Genomic DNA, 26,899 nt, shown 5'->3' on the forward strand with positions numbered 1-26,899 from the left:
AGTTAGTGTACTGTTAGCTAACGTTAGCTGGCTGCCTCGCTAGCTAACGTTATGTGTATGATCTTATTATTCGTATCTAGGAGCCATTTGCTTTGGCTAGTTATAGCCTAATTTTAGCTAGCTAACATTAAACCTGGTTGGGTAGGTACCTGTAGATTCATGCATATTTTTTTATTGTTTTTTATTTAACCTTTATTTAACTCGGCATGTCAGTTAAGAACAAATTCTTATTTACAATGAAGCCCTACCGGGGAACAGTGGGTTAACGTAGGCTAAGGCGATTAGCATGAGGTTGTAAGTAACAAGAACATTTCCCAGGACATAGACATATCTAATATTGGCAGAAAGCTTAACTTCTTGTTAATCTAACTGCACTGTGTAATTTACAGTAGCTATTACAGTGAAATAATACCATTCTATTGTTTGAGGAGAGTGCACAGTTTTGAATTTGAAAAATTATTAATAAATCAATTAGGCACATTTGGGCAGTCTTGATACAACATTTTGAACAGAAATGCAATGGTTCATTGGATCAGTCTAAAACGTTGCACATTAACTGTTGCCATCTAGTGGCCAAAATCTAAATTGCACCTGGGCTGGAATAATACATTATGGCCTTTCTCTTGCATTTCAAAGATGATGGTACACAAAAATACAATAAAAACAGTTTTTTTTTTCTTTGTATTATCTTTAACCAAATTGAATGTGTTATATTCTCCTATGTTCCTTTCACATTTCCACAAACTTCAAAGTGTTTCCTTTCAAATGGTACCAGGAATATGCATATCCTTGCTTCAGTTCCTGAGCTACAAGCAGTTAGATTTTAGACAAAATTGGGAAAAAAAGGGACAAATCCTTTAGAGGTTTTAATTGAAATGCATTCCACCTCATCAATCAAATCATATCAAATTGTATTTGCCACATACACATGGTTAGCAGATGTTAATGGTCACATACACATGGTTAGCAGATGTTAATGGTCACATACACATGGTTAGCAGATGTTAATGCAAGCGTAGCGAAATGCTTGTCCTTCTAGTTCCGAAGAAGCAGTAATATCTAACAAGTAATCTAACCTAACAATTTCACAACAACTACCTTATACACACAAGTGTAAAGGAATTAATTATAATATGAACCTAAAAATATATGAATGAGTGATGGTACAGAACGGCATAGGCAAGATGCAGTAGATGGTATAGAGTACAGTATATAGATGAGATCTATGTAAACATTATATAAAGTGGCATTGTTTAAAGCGGCTAGTGACATTTATTACATACATTTTTTCATGATTAAAGTGGCTAGAGATGAGTCAGTATGTTGGCAGCAGCCACTCAATGTTAGTGATGGCTGTTTAACAGTCTGATGGCCTTGAGACAGAAGCTGTTTTTCAGTCTCTCGGTCCCTGCTTTGATGCACCTGTACTGACCTCGCCTTCTGGATGATAGCGGGGTGAACAGGCAGTGGCTTGGGTGGTTGTTGTCCTTGATGTCTTTGATGGGTGAGATAAAAAATATATATATTTAATCAATATTGAGTGCAGGCTGTAACTAAACAAAATATGGAATAAATCAAGGGGTATGAATGCTTTCTGAAGGCACTGCAGCTCTGCACAGATTCTGTCAGACTTGGGTCCTGACTCAAGACAAAAAATAATGGTGTTCCTAAAAAGGTCCAGTAGCCAAGACAACAAATATAAACTCCACCTAGACACCGTTGCCCTAGAGCACACAAAAAATTACACCTACCTCGGCCTAAACATCAACACCACAGGTAACTTCCACAAGGATGTGAACAATCTGAGAGACAAGACAAGAAGCGCCTTCTACGCCATCAAAACTCAACAACCCAATTAGGATCTGACTAAAAACACCCATTGCCCTATGTGGTTGTAAGGTCTGGGATCATGAAATGTGTTTATTTACCTCCCCTTTATTTATTTACCTTTATCTACTATTTATGCTACAACTATTTGCACATTACTAACACACTAGACATAGTTGATTATATTTCACCGGAAATGTCTTTATCTTTTTGAGTGCAATATTTACTGTTTAATTCGAATCGGTTTTGTTGATGTGTCTTCTCACTTTTATTTCACTTATTTTGCCAATGTAAACCCGTTTCCCATGACAATGAAGCACTTTGAATTGAATTTGAATTGATCCCATGGAGGCTGGCCAATAGGCGGACGAGTGGGGGATCCTGGGGCAGCAGTGGGCGGACCGGGAGCAGGGAGTGGGACCAGGGATGTGGTTGCAGTGCAGGGCAACAGGCAGCGGTGCAGGACGACAGGCATCCAGATTGACACATTGGTGGAGAGAAAGTAAGTGACTGATTTATTCTATTCTATTGACTGAAGGATCTATCCAACTCACTAATGTTGCGTTTGGTTAGGGTATCTGTTTGAAGGTGTAATCTGAGTTGCCAGCATTCATTCTCTCGATTTGCTTTCAAAGGTAGGCTAAACTAGACACGCAGTCTTCCATTACCCCGAATGTAGGCTAAAGAATACATATTGTTAAGGAAAATCCGAAGTTACACAAAATGAACCTTATTGTCCACTGTCCAGGACATCGCGTTATTACTTTGGTATTTTAGTTTACAGTTTACCAGTGTAGCATATCAAGGTTAGGTTATTACAAATGAGGCGTGTGTGTGTTAACATGTTGTGGACACAATTGTACCATCCAGTAGAAAGAATTGTTCCTTCCTGCTTCCCTAATCCTGGGATATTTTCCCATGGAACTAAGTGACTTGTCCTTGCACGGTTCTTATATCCCATCATAACTTTCATAAAACCGTGTGTTGTTTCATAAAACTGTGTGTTGTTTCATAAAACCGTGTGTTGTTTCATAAAACCGTGTGTTGTTTCATAAAACTGTGTGTTGTTTCATAAAACCGGGTGTTTCATAAAAACGTGTGTTGTTTCACCAACAAAGGGCTAGATGATACACAACATTACATTAGACATAACAGCCGTAACAGCAGATGTTCAGTTGCTCGGCAGGCAGTGTATCAGTCTGTATTCTAGCCTACAGAGAGAGAAGGATATGATCCGTCTGCAGGACAGACAGGGAGGACAGCGCGTGGTCAATGACAATGTGGGGAATTAATGACGTATTGTCTGTGGATGCTCTGCCATGAGGAGCAGTCATATGCTCCCCCCTACTCTCTCTGTTTCTCTCTGTCTCTCTCCCTTACTCTCTCTCTCTCTCTCTCTCTCTCTCTCTCTCCCTTACTCCCTCTCCCTTACTCCCTCTCCCTCTCTCTCTCTCTCTCTCTCTCTCTCTCTCCGTCTCTCCCTTACTCTCTCTCTCTCCCTTACTCTCTCTCTCTCTCTCCCTTACTCTGTCTGTCTCTCTCTCTCTCTCTCTCTTACTCTCTCTCTGTCTGTCTCATTCTGTCTCTCTCTCTCTCTCTCTCTCTCTCCGTCTCTCCCTTACTCTCTCTCTCTCCCTTACTCTCTCTCTCTCTCTCCCTTACTCTGTCTGTCTCTCTCTCTCTCTCTCTCTTACTCTCTCTCTGTCTGTCTCATTCTGTCTCTCTCTCTCTCTCTCTTACTCTCTCTGTCTGTCTCATTCTGTCTCTCTCTCTCTCTCTCTCTCTCTCTCTCCGTCTCTCCCTTACTCTCTCTCTCTCCCCTACTCTCTCTCTCTCCTTTACTCTCTCTCTCTCCCTTACTCTGTCTGTCTCTCTCTCTCTCTCTTACTCTCTTACTCTCTCTCTGTCTGTCTCATTCTGTCTCTCTCTCTCTCCGTCTCTCCCTTACTCTTTCTCTCTGTCTCTCTCTGTCTCTCTCTCTCTGTCTCTCTCTCTCTTACTCTCTCTCTCTCTCTCTCTCTCTCTCTCTCTGTTTTATTTTTTATCATTAGTGCCCATTGTCCATTCTTTCCTGGTTAGTGAAATATAGCCTAAAGCCAAAACATTCCCAGTTTGGAAAACAATGATCAATGAGACACAGCCTACAGCTAAATTTATTTCTCTTGGCACCTTTCAGAGCGAGGGCATCTCCCTGGTAATCCATTCATTAGATGCATTACTATTATACATCACTTACACATTACATGAAAAGTAAAACACAATCATATGAAATTAAAACATTCTTCAGTAAAAAAGCCTGAATTTGGTTGTGATGCAACTCAACCCCTCTGGCTGCAACTTCGTTGTGTCTGTGTGTGGGTGTATGTGTGTGGATGTGTGTGAGTGTTCCCTCTAAGGGATCCAGGCTGCTACTACAGCTAGTGCTGCTCCTGAAACACACAGCCGGTGAGTCAGCAGAACCAAGGACACATTCCTAACCGTAACCCTTCTCCGAGAGAACTTGACGTTCTAGGGGATGTTGGACTGCTGCCAATCTCTACACAGTTTTACACATTTTGCAGTGTTTAAAGGGATACTTCAGGATTTTGGCAATGAGTCCCTTTATCTACTTCCCCAGAGTCAAATGGACTTGTGGATAGAATTTGTATGTCTTTGTGTCCAGTTTGAAGGAATTTAGAGGTAATTTCAAAAGGACTGGAAGTCTATTGGTATCTGGTAGCATGCTAGTTTATATGATGTCATGCTGCTTGCTTAGCGAGCATCACTTCCCCCTGGTTCAGCCCATACCTGGCGAGGCCTCGGGACCAGTGGTGGAAGAAGTACCCAACTGTCCTACTGTAGTAAAAGTAAAGATACCTTCATAGAAAATGACTCAAGTAAAAGTCACCCAGTGTAATACTACTTGAGTAAAAGTCTAAAAGTATTTGGTTTAAAATATTCTTAAGTATCAAAAGTAAAAGTATAAATAATATAAAAAAATCCCTATATTAAGCAAACCAGACAGCACCATTTTCTTGTTTTTTTACTTTACTGAAATCCAGGGACACTCCAACACTCCGACATCCTTTACAAACAAATCATTTGTGTTTAGTGAGTCCTCCAGATCAGAGGCAGTAGGGACGACCAGGGATGTTCTCTGTTTAGTGAGTCCTCCAGATCAGAGGCAGTAGGGACGACCAGGGATGTTCTCTGTTTAGTGAGTCCTCCAGATCAGAGGCAGTAGGGATGACCAGGGATGTTCTCTGTTTAGTGAGTCCTCCAGATCAGAGGCAGTAGGGATGACCAGGGATGTTCTCTGTTTAGTGAGTCCTCCAGATCAGAGGCAGTAGGGATGACCAGGGATGTTCTCTGTTTAGTGAGTCCTCCAGATCAGAGGCAGTAGGGATGACCAGGGATGTTCTCTGTTTAGTGAGTCCTCCAGATCAGAGGCAGTAGGGACGACCAGGGATGTTCTCTGTTTTGTGAGTCCTCCAGATTAGAGGCAGTAGGGATGACCAGGGATGTTCTCTGTTTAGTGAGTCCTCCAGATCAGAGGCAGTAGGGATGACCAGGGATGTTCTCTGTTTAGTGAGTCCTCCAGATCAGAGGCAGTAGGGACGACCAGGGATGTTCTCTGTTTAGTGAGTCCTCCAGATCAGAGGCAGTAGGGATGACCAGGGATGTTCTCTGTTTAGTGAGTCCTCCAGATCAGAGGCAGTAGGGACGACCAGGGATGTTCTCTGTTTAGTGAGTCCTCCAGATCAGAGGCAGTAGGGACGACCAGGGATGTTCTCTGTTTAGTGAGTCCTCCAGATCAGAGGCAGTAGGGATGACCAGGGATGTTCTCTGTTTAGTGAGTCCTCCAGATCAGAGGCAGTAGGGATGACCAGGGATGTTCTCTGTTTAGTGAGTCCTCCAGATCAGAGGCAGTAGGGATGACCAGGGATGTTCTCTGTTTAGTGAGTCCTCCAGATCAGAGGCAGTAGGGATGACCAGGGATGTTCTCTGTTTAGTGAGTCCTCCAGATCAGAGGCAGTAGGGACGACCAGGGATGTTCTCTGTTTTGTGAGTCCTCCAGATTAGAGGCAGTAGGGATGACCAGGGATGTTCTCTGTTTAGTGAGTCCTCCAGATCAGAGGCAGTAGGGATGACCAGGGATGTTCTCTGTTTAGTGAGTCCTCCAGATCAGAGGCAGTAGGGACGACCAGGGATGTTCTCTGTTTAGTGAGTCCTCCAGATCAGAGGCAGTAGGGATGACCAGGGATGTTCTCTGTTTAGTGAGTCCTCCAGATCAGAGGCAGTAGGGACGACCAGGGATGTTCTCTGTTTAGTGAGTCCTCCAGATCAGAGGCAGTAGGGACGACCAGGGATGTTCTCTGTTTAGTGAGTCCTCCAGATCAGAGGCAGTAGGGATGACCAGGGATGTTCTCTGTTTAGTGAGTCCTCCGGATCAGAGGCAGTAGGGACGACCAGGGATGTTCTCTGTTTTGTGAGTCCTCCAGATTAGAGGCAATAGGGATGACCAGGGATGTTCTCTGTTTAGTGAGTCCTCCAGATCAGAGGCAGTAGGGATGACCAGGGATGTTCTCTGTTTAGTGAGTCCTCCAGATCAGAGGCAGTAGGGACGACCAGGGATGTTCTCTGTTTAGTGAGTCCTCCAGATCAGAGGCAGTAGGGATGACCAGGGATGTTCTCTGTTTAGTGAGTCCTCCAGATCAGAGGCAGTAGGGACGACCAGGGATGTTCTCTGTTTAGTGAGTCCTCCAGATCAGAGGCAGTAGGGATGACCAGGGATGTTCTCTGTTTAGTGAGTCCTCCAGATCAGAGGCAGTAGGGATGACCAGGGATGTTCTCTGTTTAGTGAGTCCTCCAGATCAGAGGCAGTAGGGATGACCAGGGATGTTCTCTGTTTAGTGAGTCCTCCAGATCAGAGGCAGTAGGGATGACCAGGGATGTTCTCTGTTTAGTGAGTCCTCCAGATCAGAGGCAGTAGGGATGACCAGGGATGTTCTCTGTTTAGTGAGTCCTCCAGATTAGATGAAGTAGGGATGACCAGGGATGTTCTCTGTTTAGTGAGTCCTCCAGATCAGATGCAGTAGGGATGACCAGGGATGTTCTCTGTTTAGTGAGTCCTCCAGATCAGAGACAGTAGGGATGACCAGGGATGTTCTCTGTTTAGTGAGTCCTCCAGATCAGAGGCAGTAGGGATGACCAGGGATGTTCTCTGTTTAGTGAGTCCTCCAGATCAGAGGCAGTAGGGATGACCAGGGATGTTCTCTGTTTAGTGAGTCCTCCAGATCAGAGGCAGTAGGGATGACCAGGGATGTTCTCTGTTTAGTGAGTCCTCCAGATCAGAGGCAGTAGGGATGACCAGGGATGTTCTCTGTTTAGTGAGTCCTCCAGATCAGAGGCAGTAGGGATGACCAGGGATGTTCTCTGTTTAGTGAGTCCTCCAGATCAGAGGCAGTAGGGATGACCAGGGATGTTCTCTGTTTAGTGAGTCCTCCAGATTAGATGCAGTAGGGATGACCAGGGATGTTCTCTGTTTAGTGAGTCCTCCAGATCAGATGCAGTAGGGATGACCAGGGATGTTCTCTGTTTAGTGAGTCCTCCAGATCAGAGACAGTAGGGATGACCAGGGATGTTCTCTGTTTAGTGAGTCCTCCAGATCGGGAGGCAGCAGGGATGACCAGGGATGTTCTCTGTTTAGTGAGTCTGCCAGATCAGAGGCAGTAGGGATGACCAGGGATGTTCTCTGTTTAGTGAGTACTCCAGATCAGAGGCAGTAGGGATGACCAGGGATGTTCTCTGTTTATTGAGTCCTCCAGATCAGAGGCAGTAGGGATGACCAGGGATGTTCTCTGTTTAGTGAGTCCTCCAGATCAGAGGCAGTAGGGATGACCAGGGATGTTCTCTGTTTATTGAGTCCTCCAGATCAGAGGCAGTAGGGATGACCAGGGATGTTCTTTGTTTAGTGAGTCCTCCAGATCAGAGGCAGTAGGGATGACCAGGGATGTTCTCTGTTTAGTGAGTCCTCCAGATCAGAGGCAGTAGGGATGACCAGGGATGTTCTCTTGATAAGTGAATTTGACCATTTTCCTGTCCTGCTAAGCATTCAAAATGTAACAGGTACATTTGGGTGTCAGGGACAATGTCCAATGTTTTCTTCAGGAATGTAGTGAAGGTAAAGTAGAAGTTGTCAAAAATATAAATAGTAAAGGCCAGATACCCAGAAAAATGACGTAGTTCTTTAAAGTATTTTTACTGAAGTACTTAAAACTATAATACTTAATACTATAATCCTATAATATTTTAATACTATAATACTATAATACTTAATACTATAATAATTGATACTATAATACTATAATACTTAATACTATAATACATAATACTATAATACTCAATACTTAATACTATAATACTTTGATACTATAATACTATAATACTATAATACGTTAATACTATAATACATTAATACGTTAATACTTAATAATTTAATACTTTAATACTATACTATTATAATATGTTAATACTATAGTACTCTAATATTTTCATACTATAATACTATAATATTGTAATTCTATAATACTATAATAGTTTAATACTATAATATTATAATACTTAATACTATAATACTATAATATTTTAATACTATAATACTTAATACTATAATACTATAATATTTTAATACTGTAATACTATAATACTTAATACTAAAATATTGTAATACTATAATATTTTAATACCATTATACTTAATACTAGAATACTATAATATTTTAATACTATAATACTTAATACTATAATACGTAATACTATAATATTGTAATACTATAATACGTAATACTATAATATTTTAATACTATAATACTATAATCCTAAAATATTTTAATACTATAATACTATACTATTTTAATACTATAATACTATAATAATTAATACTATAATACTATACTACTTAATACTATAATACTTAATACTATAATACTATAATATTTTAATACTATAATATTTTATTACCATAATACTATAATACTTAATACTATAATACTATAATATTTTAATACTACAATACTATAATACTTAATACTATAATATTTTAATACTGTAATACTATAATACTTAATACTATAATATTTTAATACTTTAATACTTAATACTATAATACTTAATACTATAATCCTATAATATTTTACTACTATAATACTATAATCCTAAAATATTTTGATACTATAATATTTGAATACTATAATACTATAATACCTAATACTATAATAATTGATACTATAATACTAGAATACTTAATACTATAATACTTAATACTATAATATTTTAATACTATAATACTATAATACTTAATACTATAATACTATAATATTTTAATACTATAATACTTAATACTATAATATTTTAATACTATAATACTTAATACTACAATACTTAAAACTATAATACTATAATATTTTAATACTATAATATTTTATTACCATAATACTATAATACTTAATACTATAATACTATAATATTTTAATACTACAATACTATAATACTTAATACTATAATATTTTAATACTGTAATACTATAATACTTAATACTATAATATTTTAATACTTTAATACTTAATACTATAATACTTAATACTATAATCCTATAATATTTTACTACTATAATACTATAATCCTAAAATATTTTGATACTATAATATTTGAATACTATAATACTATAATACCTAATACTATAATAATTGATACTATAATACTAGAATACTTAATACTATAATACTTAATACTATAATATTTTAATACTATAATACTATAATACTTAATACTATAATACTATAATATTTTAATACTATAATACTTAATACTATAATATTTTAATACTATAATACTTAATACTACAATACTTAAAACTATAATACTACACATGGCCACACTCTACAGAGTGTATAAAGTAGTTGATTATATTGTTACATTTTGAGTGTTAAAGTACCACTACATTACACTTGCCTGTAACAGTGTTCTTTCGATCCACACTTTAAAAAAGAAAATCTATTTGTTTCAACTAAATATGATTCAGTAACTGGTTCCACAAACTTTTTTGTTGTTTTTCTCAACTTTTTTAGTTGGTCAACATTTAGCTCCAATGTTTGAAGAAATTCAGTCAACTTAAAGGATGTGTTTGCTCAAATTGTCTCATATGTTCATTCAACTAGAAATTATTGTAACTTACTTTTTAAAAAAGGCTCTGGAATTAGTTACAAACACAGTGCTTTTAGCATCTAATATTTTTAACCGACAGTACATATTTAACACACGTTGACATTGTGCATGTTCATTTACACAGCAATTAATATTCAACATGTCCTCACGTGGGATTTGAACTCACAACCTGTTGGTTCACAGCATTCGAATCTTCCTGCTATCCTCTATGTCTGGATCGGTGACTGATTTTTGCACTTCAAAGTAAATCTCTTTTAAAAGTACACTCAAGAAAACCATTTTATTTATCATAGTGATTAAGAAGTAACATGCCTCACCAATATTAGATAACTACAATGAAAAATCTCAAATTGCTAAAATAAGTAAATTAAATCAATGATGAGAGAATAGTCTGATGAACTGGTAATTGACACAGACATGGAATGCAATGAGCCAAGAACTTGTTGAAATCCCATTGGAGGATATGTTCAAATCAGATGTTATTGGTCATATACACATGGTTATCAGATGTTATTGGTCACATGGTTAGCAGATGTTAATGGTCACATACACATGGTTAGCAGATGTTATTGGTCACATGGTTAGCAGATGTTAATGGTCACATTCACATGGTTATCAGATGTTATTGGTCACATGGTTAGCAGATGTTATTGGTCACATACACATGGTTAGCAGATGTTATTGGTCACATACACATGGTTAGCAGATGTTATTGGTCACATACACATGGTTAGCAGATGTTAATGGTCACATACACATGGTTAGCAGATGTTAATGGTCACATACACATGGTTAGCAGATGTTAATGCGAGTGTAGCGAAATCCTTGTGCTTCTAGTTCCGACAGTGCAGTAATATCTAACAAGTAATCTAACAATTCCCCAACAACTACCTAATACACACACATCTAAGTAAAATAATGGAATAAGAATATATAAATATAAATATATGGATGAGCGATGTGGGGTAGCCCAGTGGTTAGAGCATTAGGCCAGTAACTGAAAGGTTGCTGGATCAAATCCCCGAACTGACAAGGTAAATATCTGTTCTTCTGCCCCTGAACAAGGCAGTTAACCCACTGTTCCTCGGTAGGTTGTCATTGTAAAATAAGAATTTGTTCTTTACTGACGTGCTTAACTAAAAATGTCGGAGTGACATAGTTTAAGATGAAATAGATAGTATAGAATACATATGAGATGAGTAATGCAGGATAAATATTATTAAAGTGACTAGTGTTCCATTTATTAAAGTGGCCAATGATTTAAAGTCTGTATGTATGGCAGCAGCCTCTCTGAGTTAGTGATGGTTATTTAACAGTCTGATGGCCTTGAAGATGTTTTTCAGTTTTTATTACTGTGTAGTTGAACATGCTAAATGTAATCGTGTGTGTCAAGTATGTTGAAAACATAAAGGCCGTGGAAGGGGTTAATGCAGTGCAACACTAGTTTTGGTCTAGAGTTAACTCCTATTAGTGTTAAACACATACACTGTACAGGAAGTCATTTGGTGTGTAGTTTTAACACTGTGATGCCATATTTCCATTTCTTTTCAAGTGAATTGTAGAGTCACCATCCATGACTGTATTTGTTAGTGACAGAGACATGGTTGTTGAATTCTTTCATTTTTAAAGGCCTGTGGCGTTTACCAAATTATTATATGGTTGAATGCTATCATTAAAATGTAACTTTATGAAAATAATTTACATATACTGAACAAAAATATAAACACAACATGTAAAGTGTTGGTCCCATGTTGCATGAGCTGAAATAAAAGATCCCAGTAATGTTCCATACGAACAAAAGTTTTATATCTCTCACATTTGTTTACCTCGGTGTTAGTGAGCATTTCTCCTTTGCCAATATCATCCAGCCACCTGACAGGTGTGGCAAATCAAGAGGCTGATTAAACAGCAAGATCATTACACAGGTGCACCTTGTGCTGGGGGCAATAAAAGGCCACTCTAAAATGTGCAGTTTTATCACAACACAATGCCACAGATGTCTCAAGTTTTGCGCGAGCGTACAATTGACATGCTGACTGCAGTAATGTCCACCAGAGCTGTTGAATGTTAATTTCTCTACCAAAAGCCGCCTCCAACGTAGTTTTAGAGAATTTGGCAGTACGTCCAACCAACCTCATAACCACAGTTACTCTGAAAAATGAACACTGGACAATGTGCTGTGTTCCCAGCTGTATGAGGTGAAAGTTAACACGTGTTTCTCCTTAGGACAGCCCCCTTCTCTCATCTCAGAAAAGTTTCTATGAATCTAAATCGAAGCTGCTTGTTCTCATGTCTGTTCTGCTGTAGCCCCTACCCCCCTCTAATGACTGATTCTGCAGGTGATCTGGTGTTTTGGTTTGTTACCCGAGACCCAGGAATCTCTACATCTCACCCAGCACAGCCCTGAGCTCTGAAACAGGCAGTAGTTCCAAATCAACCCCTAATTCCTACAATATAGGCACTATACCCTATTTCCTGCCACCACACCCTATTTCCTAGCCACTGCACCCTATTTCCTAGCCACTACACCCTATTTCCTAGCGACTGCACCCTATTTCCTAGCCACTACACCCTATTTCCTAGCGACTGCACCCTATTTCCTAGCCACTACACCCTATTTCCTAGCGACTGCACCCTATTTCCTAGCCACTACATCCTATTTCCTAGCCACTACACCTTAAACCACAGGTCCTCCAAGCAGACGTCGCTCCACTCTAACCTCCTGTCTCAGTAAGATGTCAGAGTGAAGGAACAGTCAGAGATATCCCAGCAAACCGGGAACATTCCCAGAACGTTATCTAACATTCCCATTAGGGTTTTATTTAACATTAGGATGATAGCATCATTCAGGGAATGTTTTTGATTACAAAATATTATATAAAATAAAACTTGTTTTAATTAAATATCCTTGAAATGTTCTCCTAACATCGATTACAATGTTGAGTACAACTTCGGTAACAATCACCACAGAACGAACGTTCCCCAAAAGTTCTCATTAAGTTTCTAGGTAACACAATCTACAAGTAATGTTTTCCCAGGAAGTTCCCAGAACATGTGTTAGGTAGTGGTAAATGTTCTCCTAACACGTACAGAACATGTGTTAGGTAGTGGTAAATGTTCTCCTAACACGTACAGAACATGTGTTAGGTAGTGATAAATGTTCTCCTAACACGTACAGAACATGTGTTAGGTAGTGATAAATGTTCTCCTAACACGTACAGAACATGTGTTAGGTAGTGATAAATGTTCTCCTAACACGTACAGAACATGTGTTAGGTAGTGGTAAATGTTCTCCTAACACGTACAGAACATGTGTTAGGTAGTGGTAAATGTTCTCCTACACGTACAGAACATGTGTTAGGTAGTGGTAAATGTTCTCCTAACACGTACAGAACATGTGTTAGGTAGTGGTAAATGTTCTCCTAACACGTACAGAACATGTGTTAGGTAGTGGTAAATGTTCTCCTACACGTACAGAACATGTGTTAGGTAGTGGTAAATGTTCTCCTAACACGTACAGAACATGTGTTAGGTAGTGGTAAATGTTCTCCTAACACGTACAGAACATGTGTTAGGTAGTGGTAAATGTTCTCCTAACACGTACAGAACATGTGTTAGGTAGTGGTAAATGTTCTCCTAACACGTACAGAACATGTGTTAGGTAGTGGTAAATGTTCTCCTACACGTACAGAACATGTGTTAGGTAGTGGTAAATGTTCTCCTAACACGTACAGAACATGTGTTAGGTAGTGGTAAATGTTCTCCTAACACGTACAGAACATGTGTTAGGTAGTGGTAAATGTTCTCCTAACACGTACAGAACATGTGTTAGGTAGTGGTAAATGTTCTCCTAACACGTACAGAACATGTGTTAGGTAGTGGTAAATGTTCTCCTAACACGTACAGAACATGTGTTAGGTAGTGGTAAATGTTCTCCTAACACGTACAGAACATGTGTTAGGTAGTGGTAAATGTTCTCCTAACACGTACAGAACATTCGCCGGATGCTGCAAGAACGTTCCTACAACACATTTAATCTGTTCTTTAAAGGTTCCCAGATGTTTCATTAGGTTGTAGGGAGCATTTTGGTGAGAACATTGTGAGGCCATCACAGAAGATATGTTCCCAAAATACAAAAACGGCCCAGTTTTGATTCTACACTGAACAAAAATACTAAAGCAGCATGTTAAGTGTTGGTGCCGTGTTTTATGAGCTGAAACAAAAGATCCCCGAAATGTTCTATACGCACAAAAATGTCTCTCATATTCTGTACACAAATTTAGTAAACATTACGCTCACAAAAGCTCCAAAAGAATAAAGACATTTCAAATGTAATTATATATGTATACAGTGTTGTAATGATGTGCAAATAGTTACAAGTACAAAAGGGAAAATAAATCAACATAAATATAGGTTTTCACTTTTCTTGTGGCAACAGGTCACAAATCTTGCTGTAATGATTGCACACTGTGGTATTTCACCAAATAGATATGTGAGTTTATCTTTTAATTGTTTGTGGATCTGGGTAATCTGAGGGAAATATGTCTCTCTAATATGGTCATACATCTGGCAGGAGGTTAGGAAGTGCAGCTCAGTTTCCACCTCATTTTGTGGGCAGTGTGCAAATATCCTGTCTTCTCTTGAGAGCCATGTCTGCCTACGGCGGCTTTTCTCAATAGCAAGGCAATGCTCACTGAGTCTGTATATAGTCAAAGCTTTCCTTAAGTTTGGGTCAATCACCGTGATCAGGTATTCTGCCACTGTGTACTCTCTGTTTAGGGCCAAATAGCATTCTAGTTTACTCAGTTTTTTTGTTAATTAATACTTTCCAATGTGTCAAGTAATTATAGTTTATTTTTCTCATGATTTGTTTGGGTCTAATTGTGTTGCTGTCCAGGTGCTCTGTAGGGTGTGTTTGTGTTTGTGAACAGAGCCCCAGGACCAGGCTTGCTTAGGGGACTCTTCTCCAGGTTCATCTCTCTGTAGGTGATGTCTTTGTTATGGAAGGTTTGGGAATCGCTTCCTTTTAGGTGGTTTCAGAATTGAACGTCTCTTTTCTGGATTTTGATAATTAGTGGGTATCGGCCTAATTCTGCTCTGCATGCATTATTATGATGCTTTACATTGTTCACTCGCTCTCTTTTCCTTTCATCATCCCCAACGCTCTATAACCCCCCTCTCTCTTCTCTCATTTTCTCTCTCCCTCTCTCCTGCTCTCCAGACTCAGTGTGATCAGAGGAGTGTTTCTCTGGTAGAAACTAAAGATGGCGGGAAAGATACCTAAAGATGAGATGGAGGAGCTCAGAGAGGCCTTCCAGAAAGTTGGTGAGTGCATTCAATACACTACATGACCGAAAGTATGTGGACACCTGTTTGTCGAACATCTCATTCCAAAATCATAGCCATTAATATGGAGTTGGTCCCCCCCCCTTTGCTGCTATAGCAGCCTCCACTCTTCTGGGAAGGCTTTCCACTAGATGTTGGAACATTGCTGCTATAACAGCCTCCACTCTTCTGGGAAGGCTTTCCACTAGATGTTGGAACATTGCTGCAGGGACTTGCTTCTATTCAGCCACGAGCATTAGTGAGGTCGGTCACTGATGTTGGGGGTGATTAGGCCTGGCTCGCAGTCGGCGTTCCAATTCATCCAAAAGGTGTTTGATGGTGTTGAGGTCAGGGCTCTGTGCAGGCCAGTCAAGTTCTTCCACACCGATCTTGACAAACCATTTCTGTATGGACCTGGCTTTGTGCACGGCATTGTCATGTTGAAACAGGAAAGGGCCTTCCTCAAACTGTGGCCACAAAGTTGGAAACACAGAATCGTCTAGAATGTCATTGTATTCTGTCGCGTTAAGATTTCCCTTCACTGGAACTAAGGGGCCCGAAACATGAAAAACAGCCCCAGACCATTATGTCTCCTCCACCAAACTTTACAGTTGGCACTATGCATTGGGGAAGGTAGCGTTCCCCTGGCATCTGCTAAACTCAGATTTGTCTGTCAAACTGCCAGATGGTGAAGTGTGATTCGTCACTCCAGAGAACGCGTTTCCACTGCTCTAGAGTCCAATGGCGGCGAGCTTTACATCACTCCAGCCGATGCTTGGCATTGTGCATGGTGATCTTAGGCTTGTGTGCGGCTGCTCAGCCATGGAAACCCATTTCATGAAGCTCCCGACGAACAGTTCCTCTGCTGACGTTGCCTCCAGTGGCAGGTTGGAACCCGGGAGTGAGTGTTGACAGATTATTTTTATGCGCTACTCGCTTCAGCACTCGGTGGTCCCGTTCTGTGAGCTTGTGTGGCCTACCACTTTGCGGCTGAGCCGTTGTTGCTCCTAGACGTTTCTACTTTACAATAACAGCACTTACAGTTGACCGGGGAAGCTGTAGTAGGGAAGAAATTCTACGAACTGACTTGTTGCAAAGGTGGCATCCAACGACGGTGCCACGTTGAAAGTCACAGAGCTTTTCAGTAAGGAGATTCTACTGCCAATCTTTGTCTATGGAGATTGCATGGCTGTGTGTTCGATTTTATACACCTGTCAGCAACGGGTGTGGCTGAAATAGCTTAATCCACTAATTTGAAGGGGTGTCATACCTTTGTATAGATAGTGTATAATGTATATGTGTGTACAGTGTATTCAGTGTGAGGTGTTTTCCTCATGGAAACAGACTGCAAGTGATCCAGTCTGTGATTGTAGTAAATCACAAGATTGTCAAATCTTCCCTCTGATCACAATGTTATATACAGTTGAAGTCAGAAGTTTACATACATTAACCAAATACATTTAAACTCAGTTTTTCACAATTACTGACATTTAATCCCAGTAAAAATTTTCTGTTTTAGGCCAGTTAGGATCACCACTTTATTTTAAGAATGTGAAATGTCAGAATAATAGTAGAGAGAATGATTAATTTCAGATTTTATTTCATTCATCACATTCCCGAGTGGATCAGAAGTTTTCATACACTCAATTAGTATTTGGTAGCATTGCCTTTACATTGTTTAACTTGGGTCAAACGTTTCAGGTAGCCTTCCACAAGCTTCCCACAATAAGTTGGGTGAATCTTGGCCCATTCCTCCTCTACAGAGCTGGTGTAACTGAGTCAGGTTTGTAGGCCTCCTTGCTCGCACACGCTTTTTCAGTTCTGCCCACAAACTTTCTAGAGGGTTGAGGTCAGGGCTTTGTGATGGCCACTTCAATACCTTGACTTTATTGTCCTTAAGCCATTTTGCCACAACTTTGGAAGTATGCTTGGGGTCATTGTCCATTTGGAAGACCCATTTGCGACCAAGCTTTAACTTCCTGACTGATGTCTTGAGATGTTTTTTCAATATATCCACATAATTTTCCTACCTCATGATGCCATCTATTTTGTGAAGTGCACCAATCCCTCCTGCAGCTGAGCACCCCCACAACATGATGCTGCCATCCCCGTGCTTCACGGTTGGGATGGTGTTCTTCGGCTTGCAAGCCTCCCCCTTTTTCCTCCAAACATAACGATGGTCATTATGGCCAAACAGTTATATATTTTTTTCATCAGACCAGAGGACATTTCTCCAAAAAGTACGATCTTTGTCCCCATGTGCAGTTGCAAACCGCAATCTGGCTTTTTTTATGGCGGTTTTGGAGCAGTGGCTTCTTCCTTGCTGAGCTGAGCGGCCTTTCAGGTTCTGTCGATATAAGACTCGTTTTACTGTGGATATAGATACTTTTGTACATGTTTCCTCCAGCATCTTCACAGGGTCTTTGGCTGTTCTTCTGGGACTGATTTGCACTTTTCGCACGAAAGTACGTTCATCTCTAGGAGACAGAACGCTTCTCCTTCCTGAGCGGTATGATGGCTGAGTGGTCCCATGGTGTTTATACTTGCGTACTATTGTTTGTACAGATGAACGTGGTACCTTCAGGCATTTGGAAATTGCTCCCAAGGATGAACCAGACTTGTGGAGGTCTACAATTTTTTTTCTAATGTCTTGGCTGATTTCTTTTGATTTTCCCATGATGTCAAGCAAGGAGGCACTGAGTTTGAAGGTAGGCCTTGACATTTATCCACAGGTACACCTCCAATTGACTAAAATTATGTCAATTAGCCTATCAGAAGCTTCTATAGCCGTAAAGCTGTTTAAATGCACAGTCAATTTAGTGTATGTAATCTTCTGACCCACTGGAATTATAAGTGAAATAATCTGTTACTTGTGTCATGCACAAAGTAGATGTCCTAACAGACTTGCCAAAGCTATAGTTTGTTAACAAGACATTTGTGGAGTGGTTGAAAAACAAGTTTTAATGACTCCAACATAAGTGTGTGTAAACTTCTGACTTCAACTGTACATAACAACACAACTGCTCATTGCTTTCTCTCTTTCTCCACACCTTTCTCTCCATTTCTCTCTCTCTCTCCCTCTCTCCCCCTTTCTCCCTCCCTCTCTCCCTCCCTCTCTCCCCTGTTTCCCTCCCTCCCTCCCTCCCTCCACCTCTCCCCCCTCTCCCTGCTTTCCCTCTCTCCCTTTCTCCCTCTCTCCCTCTTCTCTCTCTCCTTCTCTGTCTCTCCCCCCTCTCTGTCTCTCCCTCCCTCTCTCCCTCTCTCCCCCTCTCTCTCCCTCCTCCTCTCCCTCTCTCCCCCCTCTCTCCCTCTCTCCTACCTTTCTCCCTCCCTCCCTATCTTCTCCCTCCCTATCTCCCCTCTCTCTCCAGATACTAACAGTAATGGTTTTATCTGTGACTTGGAGCTGACTGACCTGTTTAAAGAAGCTAACCTACCGTTGCCGGGATACAAGGTCAGAGAGATCATTAAAAAACTGGACCGCAACAAAGACAACCAGATCAGCTTCGACGAGTTCCTCTCGGTGAGTCCACACACACACACACACACACACACACACACACACACACACACACACACACACACACACACACACACACACACACACACACACACACACACACACACACACACACACACACACACACACACACACACACACACTATCACATCAGCTTTGAAGAGTTGGAAAAGGCTAGAGGCTTAGGGCTAGGGCAATAGGAAGGGGAAAGGGAGAAGTGCCCCGGGGCTACGGTCTAGGGGTTGTTTATGGATGGGACCCTAAGTCTGCATAGGGCTTAGTAAAAGGTTGTTTCTGAGTCTGCACTCTAAACAGCTTCCATTCTGTTGGTCATGATGAGTCACTAAACAGCTTCCATTCTGTTGGGCATGATGAGTCACTAAACAGCTTCCATTCTGTTAGGCATGATGAGTCACTAAACAGCTTCCATTCTATTGGGCATGATGAGTCACTGAACAGCTTCCATTCTGTTGGGCATGATGAGTCACTAAACAGCTTCCATTCTGTTGGGCATGATGAGTCACTAAACAGCTTCCATTCTGTTGGGCATGATGAGTCACTAAACAGCTTCCATTCTGTTGGGCATGATGAGTCACTAAACAGCTTCCATTCTGTTGGGCATGATGAGTCACTAAACAGCTTCCATTCTGTTGGGCATGATGAGTCACTAAACAGCTTCCATTCTGTTGGTCATGATGAGTCACTAAACAGCTTCCATTCTGTTGGTCATGATGAGTCACTAAACAGCTTCCATTCTGTTGGTCATGATGAGTCACTAAACAGCTTCCATTCTGTTGGGCATGATGAGTCACTAAACAGCTTCCATTCTGTTGGGCATGATGAGTCACTAAACAGCTTCCATTCTGTTGGTCATGATGAGTCACTAAACAGCTTCCATTCTGTTGGGCATGATGAGTCAGGATCTGATGTCTGGCAGGCTGCCATCTTGGACTGAGTCCTTACATCGCACCACTTAATATGATTACCTCCAAACACACACACACACACACACACACACCCACACACACACACACACACACACACACACACACACACACACGTGTTATAGGCTGTCAGTGTTGCAAGCAGCCAGGGTTCATGGGAAGGACTTATAGTCATTTGTTTGCATTTGCATTCGTTTTTTGAGAGTGGCTTCCGATCCAACATTTCTGGATCCCTGTTCCGGACAGCTAAGGTCCTGAAGCCTCTTCGGTCTCTGTTCTACTCGTAGAGAACAGGCTACTCTGGTGAATGGTGCTGGTTTAATCCAATTAGATCATAGCTGAAATATTTGATGATATTATTGAAAATAACAGAACTGAATATACACAGAATAACTCAAGAAGATCCCCGTCAAACTGATGAAATCAAATGGTTGGTATGCAGATGGAATTTTAAACTGTAAAGCTGGAAGAATTATGATTCACGATTGACAGTGAGAAATGTGAAGAGAGTGTGACCACAGAAATGTGAAGAGAGTGTGACCACAGAAATGTGAAGGGAGGGTGACCACAGAAATGTGAAGAGAGTGTGACCACAGAAATGTGAAGAGAGGGTGACCACAGAAATGTGAAGGGAGGGTGACCACAGAAATGTGAAGGGAGGGTGACCACAGAAATGTGAAGAGAGGGTGACCACAGAAATGTGAAGAGGGTGACCACAGAAATGTGAAGGGAGGGTGACCACAGAAATGTGAAGGGAGGGTGACCACAGAAATGTGAAGAGTGTGACCACAGAAATGTGAAGAGGGTGACCACAGAAATGTGAAGGGAGGGTGACCACAGAAATGTGAAGAGAGGGTGACCACAGAAATGTGAAGAGAGGGTGACCACAGAAATGTGAAGAGAGGGTGACCACAGAAATGTGAAGAGGGTGACCACAGAAATGTGAAGAGAGGGTGACCACAGAAATGTGAAGAGAGGGTGACAACAGAAATGTGAAGAGGGTGACCACAGAAATGTGAAGAGGGTGACCACATAAATGTGAAGAGGGTGACCACAGAAATGTGAAGGGAGGGTAACCACAGAAATGTGAAGAGGGTGACCACAGAAATGTGAAGGGAGGGTGACCACAGAAATGTGAAGGGAGGGTGACCACAGAAATGTGAAGGGAGGGTGACCACAGAAATGTGAAGGGAGGGTGACCACAGAAATGTGAAGAGGGTGACCACAGAAATGTGAAGAGGGTGACCACAGAAATGTGAAGGGAGGGTGACCACAGAAATGTGAAGAGAGGGTGACCACAGAAATGTGAAGGGAGGGTGACCACAGAAATGTGAAGGGAGGGTGACCACAGAAATGTGAAGAGGGTGACCACAGAAATGTGAAGAGGGTGACCACAGAAATGTGAAGAGGGTGACCACAGAAATGTGAAGAGAGGGTGACCACAGAAATGTGAAGAGAGGGTGACCACAGAAATGTGAAGAGGGTGACCACAGAAATGTGAAGAGGGTGACCACAGAAATGTGAAGAGAGGGTGACCACAGAAATGTGAAGAGGGTGACCACAGAAATGTGAAGAGGGTGACCACAGAAATGTGAAGGGAGGGTGACCACAGAAATGTGAAGAGAGGGTGACCACAGAAATGTGAAGGGAGGGTGACCACAGAAATGTGAAGAGGGTGACCACAGAAATGTGAAGGGAGGGTGACCACAGAAATGTGAAGAGGGTGACCACAGAAATGTGAAGAGGGTGACCACAGAAATGTGAAGGGAGGGTGACCACAGAAATGTGAAGAGAGGGTGACCACAGAAATGTGAAGGGAGGGTGACCACAGAAATGTGAAGAGAGGGTGACCACAGAAATGTGAAGGGAGGGTGACCAGAGAGGTAAAACAGAAGGTGATTCAGCTCTTCCGTTACCTACTGATCCACAGCATGAGGATCTATCAGACATGAGACAGGCTCATGGTCAGGTGATGAGGTCGTCCTATCAGACATGAGACAGGCTCATGGTCAGGTGATGAGGTCGTCCTATCAGACATGAGACAGGCTCATGGTCAGGTGATGAGGTCGTCCTATCAGACATGAGACAGGCTCATTGTCAGGTGATGAGGTCGTCCTATCAGACATGAGACAGGCTCATGGTCTGGTGATGAGGTCGTCCTATCAGACATGAGACAGGCTCATGGTCTGGTGATGAGGTCGTCCTATCAGACATGAGACAGGCTCATGGTCTGGTGATGAGGTCGTCCTATCAGACAGGCTCATGGTCAGGTGATGAGGTCGTCCTATCAGACATGAGACAGGCTCACGGTCTGGTGATGAGGTCGGTCCTATCAGACATGAGACAGGCTCACGGTCAGGTGATGAGGTCGTCCTATCAGACATGAGACAGGCTCATGGTCTGGTGATGAGGTCGTCCTATCAGACAGGGTCATGGTCGGGTGATGAGGTCGTCCTATCAGACATGAGACAGGCTCACGGTCTGGTGATGAGGTCGTCCTATCAGACATGAGACAGGCTCACGGTCTGGTGATGAGGTCGTCCTATCAGACATGAGACAGGCTCACGGTCAGGTGATGAGGTCGTCCTATCAGACATGAGACAGGCTCATGGTCTGGTGATGAGGTCGTCCTATCAGACATGAGACAGACTCATGGTCTAGTGTTGAGGTCGTCCTATCAGACATGTGACATGTATAACGTGTTTATACAGATCGCCAAGGAGCTGAAGGGTGATGACATAGCTAAGAGCTTCCGGAAGAACATCAACAGGAAGGAGGGGATTCTGGCTATAGGAGGAACCAGTGAGCTGTCCAGTGAAGGAACACAACACTCATTCTCAGGTAGCACAGCCGTCTTAGTGTGTTATTAACCCCAGTGTGGTTGTGTTATTAACCCAGTGTGGTTGTGTTATTAACCCAGTGTGGTTGTGATATTAACCCCCAGTGTGGTTGTGTTATTAACCCAGTGTGGTTGTGTTATTAACCCCCAGTGTGGTTGTGTTATTAACCCCAGTGTGGTTGTGTTATTAACCCAGTGTGGTTGTGTTATTAACCCCCAGTGTGGTTGTGTTATTAACCCAGTGTGGTTGTGTTATTAACCCAGTGTGGTTGTGTTATTAACCCAGTGTGGTTGTGTTATTAACCCCCAGTATGGTTGTGTTATTAACCCCCAGTGTGGTTGTGTTATTAACCCAGTGTGTGATATTAACCCCCAGTGTGGTTGTGTTATTAACCCAGTGTGGTTGTGATATTAACCCAGTGTGGTTGTGTTATTAACCCAGTGTGGTTGTGTTATTAACCCCCAGTGTGGTTGTGTTATTAACCCAGTGTGGTTGTGTTATTAACCCCCAGTGTGGTTGTGTTATTAACCCCAGTGTGGTTGTGTTATTAACCCAGTGTGGTTGTGTTATTAACCCAGTGTGGTTGTGATATTAACCCCCAGTGTGGTTGTGTTATTAACCCAGTGTGGTTGTGTTATTAACCCCCAGTGTGGTTGTGTTATTAACCCCAGTGTGGTTGTGTTATTAACCCAGTGTGGTTGTGTTATTAACCCCCAGTGTGGTTGTGTTATTAACCCAGTGTGGTTGTGTTATTAACCCAGTGTGGTTGTGTTATTAACCCAGTGTGGTTGTGTTATTAACCCCCAGTATGGTTGTGTTATTAACCCCCAGTGTGGTTGTGTTATTAACCCAGTGTGTGATATTAACCCCCAGTGTGGTTGTGTTATTAACCCAGTGTGGTTGTGATATTAACCCAGTGTGGTTGTGTTATTAACCCCCAGTGTGGTTGTGTTATTAACCCAGTGTGGTTGTGTTATTAACCCCCAGTGTGGTTGTGTTATTAACCCAGTGTGGTTGTTATTAACCCAGTGTGGTTGTGTTATTAACCCCCAGTGTGGTTGTGTTATTAACCCAGTGTGGCTGTGTTATTAACCCCCAGTGTGGTTGTGTTATTAACCCTGTGTGGTTGTGTTATTAACCCAGTGTGGTTGTGTTATTAACCCCCAGTGTGGTTGTGTTATTAACCCAGTGTGGTTGTGTTATTAACCCCCAGTGTGGTTGTGTTATTAACCCAGTGTGGTTGTGTTATTAACCCCCAGTGTGGTTGTGTTATTATCCCCCAGTGTGGTTGTGTTATTAACCCAGTGTGGTTGTGTTATTAACCCCCAGTGTGGTTGTGTTATTAACCCCCAGTGTGGTTGTGTTATTAACCCAGTGTGGCTGTGTTATTAACCCAGTGTGGTTGTGTTATTATCCCCCAGTGTGGTTGTGTTATTAACCCCCAGTGTGGTTGTGTTATTAACCCCCAGTGTGGCTGTGTTATTAACCCAGTGTGGTTGTTATTAACCCAGTGTGGTTGTGTTATTAACCCCCAGTGTGGTTGTGTTATTAACCCAGTGTGGCTGTGTTATTAACCCCCAGTGTGGTTGTGTTATTAACCCTGTGTGGTTGTGTTATTAACCCAGTGTGGTTATGTTATTAACCCAGTGTGGTTGTGTTATTAACCCCCAGTGTGGTTGTGTTATTAACCCAGTGTGGTTGTGTTATTAACCCCCAGTGTGGTTGTGTTATTAACCCAGTGTGGTTGTGTTATTAACCCAGTGTATGTTATTGACCCCCAGTGTGGTTGTGTTATTAACCCCAGTGTGGTTGTGTTATTAACCCCCAGTGTGGTTGTGTTATTAACCCCCAGTGTGGTTGTTATTAACCTCCAGTGTGGTTGTGTTATTAACCCCCAGTGTGGTTGTGTTATTAACCTCCAGTGTGTGTTATTATCCTAGTGTGGTTGTGTTATTAACCCCCAGTGTGGTTGTGTTATTAACCCAGTGTGGTTGTGTTATTAACCCCCAGTGTGGTTGTGTTATTATACCAGTGTCGTTGTGTTATTAACCCAGTGTGGTTGTGTTATTAACCCAGTGTGGTTGTGTTATTAACCCCCAGTGTGGTCTGTTATTAACCCCCAGTGTGGTTGTGTAATTAACCCCCAGTGTGGTTGTGTTATTAACCCCCAGTGTGTTTATTAATCCAGTGTGGTTGTGTTATTAACCCCCAGTGTGGTTGTGTTATTAACCCCCAGTGTGGTTGTGTTATTAACCCCTAGTGTGGTTGTGTTATTAACCCCCAGTGTGTTTATTAATCCAGTGTGGTTGTGTTATTAACCCCCAGTGTGGTTGTGTTATTAACCCCCAGTGTGGTTGTGTTATTAACCCCCAGTGTGGTTGTGTTATTAACCCAGTGTGGTTGTGTTATTAACCCAGTGTGGTTGTGTTATTAACCCCCAGTGTGGTTGTGTTATTAACCCCCAGTGTGGTTGTGTTATTAACCCCCAGTGTGGTTGTGTTATTAACCCCCAGTGTGGCTGTGTTATTAACCCCTAGTGTGGTTGTGTTATTAACCCAGTGTGGTTGTGTTATTAACCCTGTGTGGTTGTGTTATTAACCCAGTGTGGTTGTGTTATTAACCCAGTGTGGTTGTGTTATTAACCCAGTGTGGTTGTGTTATTAACCCCCAGTGTGGTTGTGTTATTAACCCCCAGTGTGGTTGTGTTATTAACCCCCAGTGTGGTTGTGTTATTAACCCAGTGTGGTTATGTTATTAACCCAGTGTGGTTGTGTTATTAACCCCCAGTGTGGTTGTGTTATTAACCCAGTGTGGTTGTGTTATTAACCCCCAGTGTGGTTGTGTTATTAACCCAGTGTGGTTGTGTTATTAACCCCCAGTGTGGTTGTGTTATTAACCCCCAGTGTGGTTGTGTTATTATCCCAGTGTGGTTGTGTTATTATCCCCCAGTGTGGTTGTGTTATTAACCCAGTGTGGTTGTGATATTAACCCCCAGTGTGGTTGTGATATTAACCCCCAGTGTGGTTGTGATATTAACCCCCAGTGTGGTTGTGTTATTAACCCCCAGTGTGGTTGTGTTATTAACCCCCAGTGTGGTTGTGTTATTAACCCAGTGTGGTTGTGATATTAACCCCCAGTGTGGTTGTGTTATTAACCCAGTGTGGTTGTGATATTAACCCCCAGTGTGGTTGTGTTATTATCCCAGTGTGGTTGTGTTATTAACCCCCAGTGTGGTTGTGTTATTAACCCCCAGTGTGGTTGTGTTATTATCCCAGTGTGGTTGTGTTATTAACCCCCAGTGTGGTTGTGTTATTATCCCAGTGTGGTTGTGTTATTAACCCCCAGTGTGGTTGTGTTATTAACCCAGTGTGGTTGTGATATTAACCCCCAGTGTGGTTGTGTTATTAACCCCCAGTGTGGTTGTGATATTAACCCCCAGTGTGGTTGTGATATTAACCCCCAGTGTGGTTGTGTTATTATCCCAGTGTGGTTGTGTTATTAACCCCCAGTGTGGTTGTGTTATTAACCCAGTGTGGTTGTGTTTTGTAGAGGAGGAGCGTTATGCGTTTGTTAACTGGATCAATGCAGCGCTGGCGAAGGACCCTGACTGTAAACACGTCCTCCCTATGAACCCCAACACCCCCAACAGTTTGTTCACTGCTGTAGGAGACGGCATCATCCTCTGGTGAGAACACACACACATTGTTTTTCTGTCGTCTTAGCAGACGCTCTGATCCACAGCAACTTACAGGAACAATTAAGTGCAACACATCACCATCCCCACCAGTTGACTGCAATGTCTGTCTCTCCTGTTGTCCTGCAGTAAAATGATCAACCTGTCAGTCCCAGACACCATTGATGAGAGAACAATCAATAAGAAGAAGCTCACTCCCTTCACCATACAGGTGGGTCTAAATATAGCACTGTGTCAGGGGATGGTCTGGTTAATATAGCACTGTGCCAGGGGATGGTCTGGTTAATATAGCACTGTACCAGGGGATGGTCTGGTTAATATAGCACTGTGCCAGGGGATGGTCTGGTTAATATAGCACTGTACCAGGGGATGGTCTGGTTAATATAGCACTGTACCAGGGGATGGTCTGGTTAATATAGCACTGTACCAGGGGATGGTCTGGTTAATATAGCACTGTGCCAGGGGATGGTCTGGTTAATATAGCACTGTGCCAGGGGATGATCTGGTTAATATAGCACTGTACCAGGGGATGGTCTGGTTAATAT

At 41.8% G+C, this 26,899-nt stretch overlaps 1 protein-coding gene across 1 annotated transcript in view; it reads left to right on the plus strand.

Annotated features, from left to right (window-relative positions):
• Positions 1–2,228: 2,228 nt before the first annotated feature.
• The window catches only part of LOC139366606 (plastin-3-like), a 66,465-nt gene continuing 41,794 nt past the window's right edge, over positions 2,229–26,899 (plus strand). Inside the window, exons 1-6 of the mRNA XM_071104292.1 lie at positions 2,229–2,329; positions 15,253–15,356; positions 18,728–18,879; positions 22,532–22,661; positions 26,210–26,345; positions 26,484–26,565. Of these exons, the coding sequence (XP_070960393.1) occupies positions 15,296–15,356; positions 18,728–18,879; positions 22,532–22,661; positions 26,210–26,345; positions 26,484–26,565 (561 nt within the window). The 5' untranslated portion in view covers positions 2,229–2,329; positions 15,253–15,295. The remainder of the gene's footprint in view (positions 2,330–15,252; positions 15,357–18,727; positions 18,880–22,531; positions 22,662–26,209; positions 26,346–26,483; positions 26,566–26,899) is intronic.

The sequence above is a fragment of the Oncorhynchus clarkii genome, chromosome 14 (assembly GCF_045791955.1).
Source record: "Oncorhynchus clarkii lewisi isolate Uvic-CL-2024 chromosome 14, UVic_Ocla_1.0, whole genome shotgun sequence".
Classification (NCBI taxonomy): domain Eukaryota; kingdom Metazoa; phylum Chordata; class Actinopteri; order Salmoniformes; family Salmonidae; genus Oncorhynchus; species Oncorhynchus clarkii.